Genomic DNA, 8252 nt, shown 5'->3' on the forward strand with positions numbered 1-8252 from the left:
GCCACATGTTCATACAAAGACTTATTCCAATAGTTTTTCATGATTTACTTCCCAATAATGTTTGGCAAACACTTACGGAGTTGAGTCCATTTTTCAGAGGTTTGACAGTGAGGTTTATTATGACAGTCGATATGCTTCGACTAGAAACAGACATTTCTCTCATACTTTGTAAGTTGGAGCGCATATTTCCACCTATTTTTTTGATTCAATAGAACAACTACCAGTACATTTACCATATGAGGCACAAATAGCTGATCCTTTGCAGTATAGATGGATGTATCAATTGGAACAATTTTGGAAAAAATTAAAGAATAATGTTTGTAATAAAGTAAGAGTTGAGGGGTCAATATGTAATGCTTATCTATTTAAGGAAGCATCTTCCTTTTACTTCTATTATTTTGCTGATAATATTAAAATCAGACATCACAAGTGTCCTAGAAATTCTGATGATACTTAGAATATAGATCCATCGACGCTTTCTATTTTCATATTTTCTAGTAAATCAATGGGTGCATCTATTTCTAGATGGTTAACTCAACAAGAATACTATGCTGCAAGAACATACATACTCTTAAACTATGATGAGGTCAAACCATATATAAAGTAAGTTAACTTCTCTAATCAAACATTTATCTCATCATATTTATTTGCTTGATATCCTAATTATCTTAAAATTACCTTCTTTCACAACTTGTATGAACAACAATTGTATCTACAAAATCTGTCAATGAGTACATGTGAAGTAGCTGAAAAGTTAGAGACCAAATTTGTATTATGATTTCAAATATATGTAAGTTAGAAATTTTTTCATAATTCTTCATTAAATTAAGTTCGGTCCTAATTTATATCATAACTATTTTGATAAGTGAAAGACCGCAGAATATCAAATGTGCAAAATGATAGAATATTAAATCTTATATCAGAACCCCTCCATCAAATAATGGTCTACTATGGTTACTATGTTAATGGTCTCAAATTCCACGTAACACAACGAGATTCATAGAGATTAACTTATAATTCTGATGTTTGCATTAAAAGATCTATCGACAACAATAACACTAAATTTAATTACTATGGTAGACTTGAGGAAATCATAGAGGTTGAATATCCTGCATTACCTATAAAAAGGTGTATGTTGTTCAAATGCTCATGGTATAATCCGACCCCAGGAATAGGTATTAGAATACATTCAAATTATAATTTAGTTGAGGTTAATACAAACAGAAGGTTCAATAAGTTTGAACCTTTCATTTTTGGGATACAAACGGGTCATATTTTTTATCTTGAATATTCTATGAAGAGAAGAAGATCTAGTGAATTGTTGTCTATTGTTGAATGAAGTCTCATTCAACCATAGAAATGCTGAATACCATCACTGTTCAAAACCATGATACATTTCAGAATGACGAAGTAGAGAGACATTCAGTTGATTCACAACTCCAATCTACATCACAATTACTTGTAGATGTTAATGTCACTTACGAGGAGATAGATGATGGAGAGATATCTAGTAGTGAGGATCTTGTTGAACTAACATAGTCTAGTAACGACAACTTAGAAATTATTAATGTTGAGTAGAAATGCTTCCAGAGTCTAGCATTGATTAAATTTTACTATTATTGTTCATCAAGTAAGTTATGCTTCAATCATATTTTGTTTCTTAATTATCATATCAGTAAAATTTATTATAATGTGCTGTAATATTATTTTGTAGATATTAGATATTATCACCACTCTGTGGATTTACAGTGCTTAGGGTTGTTAGAGAGTCATAAGTATTTTTTATATTAGTAATTCAAGTTCTTTTTTTTATAACATACATCTTATGTCTCAATATTTTTTATATGTAGGTTTACTCCTGATGGTTATCAAGTAGCGACATATATTAGCAAGAAATTTAAAGAAAGAGTCTACATTTCTGGTACTATATGGAGACATGTAGACCAAGAGACCAAAGATTTTTATTATAATAAATTTGTGGTAAGTAAATTGAATATGTACAATATATTTATCCTTTAATATACTAAATTTTTAATTTTTAATTATAGACAAAATATACGTGGGAGGATGGACATGAGCCAGAATTTGCAGCGGCTTGGAATATTTATTGTGCCATATTGTACAAAAGACCCCTTATATTATATGAGAATGAATGACACAAGGGCAACTTATGTATCCGACGAGATCTGGGGTGCATGGATGACCACTTGGTCTGCAGAGAGATGACATGCAAAGGCTCTAAAAATTTGAGAAAATAGGAATACAGAGCCAGGTGACTCGAGTACCGGATCCACTCTGTATATATCAGGATCCCGATCCATTGTTGAGCACGCTATGGATCTGTTGAACTTAATTTAAAGTTATATAAATTAAATTTATATTTATTAACAAACTTGTATAATTTTGGTCTAACTTATTTATGTATGCAGGAACATTCTTTAGAATGACAACCCACTTACCTAGAGATCTTTCTCAAAACTCACTAGAGAATAGATGATACATATGTTGATCTTTGATCTAAAAACATTAGAGCTTGAATTATTAACTTTATTATATTTAATTTTTAATAATGATTCATTAGCTTTAGTAATTATGTATAAGATATAAATTCATATATTTTTTTCTACACAAGAGGAAATGACAAGTAGGGTGGCTCAGGAATATCAGCCACTAGTAGAGGGAGGGGAGTCATAGGATCTATCTACCCAGCAAATAAATGATATTTATTATGATGTTATGGGTGGAAGGACAAAGAACTCCTCCCTTTACAGCCTTGGCTCCCAGGCCAATGTGGTATTTGATCGCTTGAGGACTCCTAGGGGTCGTGCTAGTTCTTCTTCTTTTTCTTTTTTTGAGGTGGAGTCATTAAGAAAAGAAAATCAAGAATTGAAGACTCAAATGACTACGATGGATCAGAGGTGGGCTGCTCAGGAGTAGACATTAGCCCAGATGCGAGCAATCATTGCTAGATGGGACCAGTCACAGCAACCCCAGCCACAACATAGTATTGAGTCACAGGAGATTCAAGACCCATCAGACCCTGTTGATGATTAAATTTTTCTGAGATATGTTCAACTACAACTTGATTTTTTTAATTTATCATACATTAAGTAAAATATATCTATTCTATTTGGATATTATTAGATATTTATCTTAAATTATATTACATTTTTTCAGGCGTCTGATACATTCACCATCATCACCATCATTGGATATCCAAAATATAATCTAGGTACCTTTTTTATATATAAAATTAGTTATATATTATAATTTTTGAGTTATATATTACATTTGCATTGATTCATTCAGATCATAATCTCTTATATTTGACTTTTACAGGATTATATTTGGAGATATATGTAGGAGATGTATCATGGTAAATATTTTGGATATTTTATATTTGCCTTTTAATTGTCATTCACTTTTGGATAGTTATTATTGTGAATATTTTGTATTTAGATAGTTATGCTTGTATTTTGTACTGACTTTTGAAGATTTGGGCAGTTATGATTGTGTTTGGTATTGAATTTTGGATAGTTTTATTGTTTGTATGTTGTGAGCATATTGTATTTGTGAGTATGTTGTATGGATTGTGATTTATGTGTGGATTGTGTTTGTGTTGTCATCGTTTGTGTGATTTTTATTTATACGAAAATTGTATATAGGATATTTAAATTTTTTTTATTAAATTTTACTAATGGAAATCACCATTCCGTCGGTAAAATATCGAATTACACAGTAAATTTTTGATATAATACTAACTGAATTAATGATTCAGTTGGTAATTATCGACGAAATAGTTAATTCTGTTAGTAATTACTAACGAAATCTTTAATTCAGTCGGTAATTACTGACGTAATAGTTAATTCTATCGATAATTACCGATTGAATTAACGATTCCATCGGTAATTTCACTGACTGAATTAACGATTCTATCAGTAATTTTACCGTCTAAATTTGATTCAGATAGTAAATTCTGTTACCCACCATTTGCTCTACGTCAACGAGACAGTTATTCTGTCGTTAAATTTAATCGATGGAATATAAATTTTCATCAGTGAATATCGATTTAATCTGATTTCCGTCGGTAAATTACATTTTCGACACAATTACTTCCGATATCATACATTCCGTCGGTAATCCCAATTACCGATGGAATTACGACAAAAAAATTCATTTGTTATTCGTTGTTGTTTTTGTAGTGCTCTTTTAGGTATTTTTAATTTTCCTAGTGTGTTCACCCGAGATCTTCACCAGAGTCAGACATGTTTTTAGTGAACGTCCCCAAGTCCTATCATTGCTCAACCTTCCAAACGACTCAATAGAAGCCAATTTGATAAGGGTTCACTCGATAAAAATTGACTTGATAGGAACCGACCTGACTCACATCTAACCTACTGGAGGTACTCTGCTTCCACACTCAGATAAATCAGCCCATCTCCAACCTCAACCAATCAAATATTATTATTCTTTTAGCTAGCACTACGTATCCGGTCTTTCGGACCGACTAATTCTAGAGATGACATGTCTGGCCCAATAAAAATTTTTCATTGACCATCAGGGTAAATTTGAAAGTGTTTATAGTGAGCGACCCAACAACCAACATCCCAAGTTTTTCATCTCACTAGAGGAAAATACCTTATAGTGTGTCATCGCTGGAAATCAAATTGTGGATGTTTTAGAGACTACATGGATTCCCTGCCACTGCACCATAGCTCGGTGGGCTAAATCAATTATTATTATTTTTAAGTTGACACCAGATATCCAGCTTACGTCGACTAATCCTGGGGTGACCGGTCTTACCCTATAAAAATTTTCCACGGGTCACTAAGGTAAATCGGGAAGCACTTGTAGCGGACGATCCATCAACCCAGTGTTCTTAGTATTAGTGTAATCATACTCGGGTTAAAGTTGATCAATTTGACTAAGTTTGGGTTGGTTTGAGCTTGAGTTTTGATGTTTGATAATGTGTGAGAGAAAAGTTAAGTAGGTCAAGGGAGAACTGAATACTTGATTGGAAAAGTTCTAACTGAAAATTAGACAACGAAAACTCCCTGATTAGAGGTTAGACAACGAAAAGTTTTAATTAGAGATTAGGTAAGATAATGGAAGTTTTAATGGGGCTAAATAGTGGAAGACCTAGTTGAGAACTAGGCAATGAAAGTCCTAGCAGGGCTAGACAGTGGAAAACTTAGTTGGGAACTAGACAATGGAAATCCTAGTGGGACTAGGCAAGTGGGTCACGGAGGACTGGACACTTGGCATGAGACCGTAAATTCAAATAAGTCATGGAGAACCGAACACTTAGCACGAGACTGTAAGTCCAAGTGGGTCATGGAAGACCGAATACTTGACACAAGTGAAAGTCTAAGTGGATCATGAAGGATCTGATACTCGACATGAGATGGAAAGTTCAAGTAGATCAAATGTTGACCGAACATTTGATAAATAAGTCTTGACATATCAAGATTTATCAGATGCTAGGCAATAAGAAGTCCCAATAGGTCACAGATTGGTGAGAAGAACCAATCAATTGACTCAAAGCAATCAAGCTTAAACTGATTGAGAGCTTTTTCATGAGAGAACAGAAACTCTTGGAATCGTTTGAGACAATCGATTCAGATTTCACCAATCAATTGAGCTAATCAATTGAAGGCTTTTTGCGAGAGAATAAAAAAAAAATCTTGGAATCAATTGAAACAATGCTTCACCGATCGATTGGAGGCATTTTCACGAGAGAACAGAAAGCCTCAGAATCGATTGGGACAATCAATTAGAGTCTAACCAATCGATTGATATGATTCACCAATCGATTGGTATGACAAAAAAAAGTTGTTCTGTAAATTTTGAATGGTTGAGCTAACGTGATAATCAATTGAGATGAGGTCAATCGATTAGGAGATGTTTTCCAGCTCGAAAGATACCCTAGAAAAGAGGATTTCGTGGAGTTTCTTCGGAGCTAATTCTTGATAAGTTTGAAAAGAAGTGTTGCTGTATTTGTATTTCTAACCGATTAGCATTTTCAAGTAAAAAGATAGGAAGTTACCAAAGATTTTATTATTGTAAAATTATTTTTGATTTTCTTGGTATTCCCATACTAGATTATTAGATATCGAACTAGGCTCCTACCGCTGCAAAAGGAATTTTACATGCTATTTGCATGCTCCATTAAAAAAAACGAAATAGAAAAAAAAATATTGAATATAATGCAATTTAATTGCACATGCATATGGTGGACCACGTTGGTGATGCATGCATCATGGACAAAGTAATCAATCAAGATTATCACACTAATTAAAAATTTATTATCTTAAGATTCTGACTCCAAATAAGACAAGCAACATCCCTTTCATCCTCTCCATCCACCATCCTCACCTCTTCCTCCTTATCAACCATCTCAATCTCCTTCTCCATCACCAACACTTTTCGACTAGGTGGCCAGTCCAGCGGCATCCATCGAGCTTAAATTGTTGGAACTCACACGACTTGGCTTACCATACGATGGGCCGCGCCCCGTGTTGCGACAAGGCCACCGTGAAGAGAGGCCCTTGGTCGCCGGAGGAGGATGAGAAGCTCAAGTCCTACATCGACCAGCACGGCACTGGGGATAACTGGATCGCCCTCCCCAAAAAGATTGGTAGGTGATTAGTTAATTCCTGTAGTTAATCAATCCATAATGGTGTGTTTAATTAGTTGGTTAACCAATTTGTTGCTACAATGGTGTGATTAGGCCTGAAAAGGTGCGGCAAGAGCTGCCGGCTCCGGTGGCTGAACTATCTCCGGCCGAACTTGAAGCACGGCCACTTCTCCGAGGAGGAAGACAACATCATCTCCACCCTCTTCATCAGCATCGGCAGCAGGTGATCAATGATTAATTAAGCTTTAGTTAAGATTAATTAATTTAGTGGATTAGTCGAATTATGACAATTAACTTAGTAATTAGTCGAAGGATTATGACAAAATTAACATATGTTAGACACATGACTTCTAGTTAAATTAAAAAGTTCATATATATTAACTCCTTGTTTTTTTTTTCGATTTAGATTAACATTTTGTTAGTATGCTATGCATCTTAATTAACCCTCCTAATACAATTTTTTTTCATGAAAAATGTTTAGAATTTCATTTTTTAAAAGATATATATTTTTTAATAGATGGTCAATTATTGCAACGCAATTACCGGGAAGAACAGACAACGAGATCAAGAACTACTGGAACACGAAGTTGAAGAAGAAGCTCTTCGGAAAGAACATTAATTCTGATCAGCCGAAGAAGAAGAAACTTTCCACTCTTGTCGGTGCCACACTCGACGGCTGCCGGTCTCGGTCAGAAAGCCAAGAAGTCCGAGCTCCGGTGATGGCTCCGGCTGCCGGCGAAGACACTACTGTCAGTACTAATTATTCATCAGGATCCTCTTCCACATACGGACTCACGGGGGAGCTGGACGAGCTCTTCCAGTTCAGCACGATCAAGTTGGAGGAGATGGACTGGCTTTTCGGAGCGGCAGCGGCAGCCGTGGGCGAGAGTTCATCGGCGGTGATGGCGCCGGTGAGCTGCGGCGAGCGTGGTCCGGTTGACACTGGCGGGACCAGCGCAAGTGCGTGGCCGTGTGATAATGTAACTAATGGAGGTTTTTACATTTAATTGTGTGTGTAAATAATGACCGCTGTTGATTTTCTCGGAGGAACTCGGACAATGAGAAATATTATCCGGTTTGTAATTTGTGATATTTTATATTTATTTCACATTTCCTTTTTTTTCTTTATATATATATATATATATATATTATTAAAAATATGTCCCATTACTATTTTGATAAAGCTTAAAATAAAATTAAGTTAATAATATTTTTTTACGTCGAAAATAATTTTAAGATTTATTAATAATTTCTATAAACACATCAATTAGGGATCTAAAGTTCAAGATTTAGCAGCAGTGTATTATTGAAAATTTTTCTCATTAATCAATTAGTGATCTAGAGTTCGATCGAGACTCAGCTACGACATATTATTAAAAAAATTTTTATTAATCAATCAGAGATCTAGAGTTGGAGACTTAACTACGATGTATTATTGAGAATTTTTCTCATTAATTAATTAGAAGTCTAGAGTTCTCTTTAGTCTCACATCTTAGACTTGGTAACACCAAACTTCTATAAATATTTTCGGTCAGCGATATTAAAAAGTATATTTTTCTTAGTTTTTTTTTACTAAGATCAAGTATGATATTAAATTAATTTTTTATAAGGGAAG

General features: G+C 34.3%; 1 protein-coding gene across 1 annotated transcript; it reads left to right on the forward strand.

The window, feature by feature from the left end:
• The first annotated feature begins 6159 nt into the window (after nt 1–6159).
• LOC122000483 (transcription repressor MYB6-like) lies at nt 6160–7757 on the forward strand. The gene is made up of 3 exons (XM_042554873.1): nt 6160–6637; nt 6731–6860; nt 7155–7757. The coding sequence occupies exons 1-3, from the start codon at nt 6502–6504 to the stop codon at nt 7642–7644; spliced, it is 756 nt and encodes a 251-aa protein (XP_042410807.1). The 5' UTR covers nt 6160–6501; the 3' UTR covers nt 7645–7757.
• The last annotated feature ends 495 nt before the right edge of the window (nt 7758–8252 follow it).

The sequence above is a fragment of the Zingiber officinale genome, chromosome 7A, assembly GCF_018446385.1.
Source record: "Zingiber officinale cultivar Zhangliang chromosome 7A, Zo_v1.1, whole genome shotgun sequence".
In the NCBI taxonomy this organism is placed as follows: domain Eukaryota; kingdom Viridiplantae; phylum Streptophyta; class Magnoliopsida; order Zingiberales; family Zingiberaceae; genus Zingiber; species Zingiber officinale.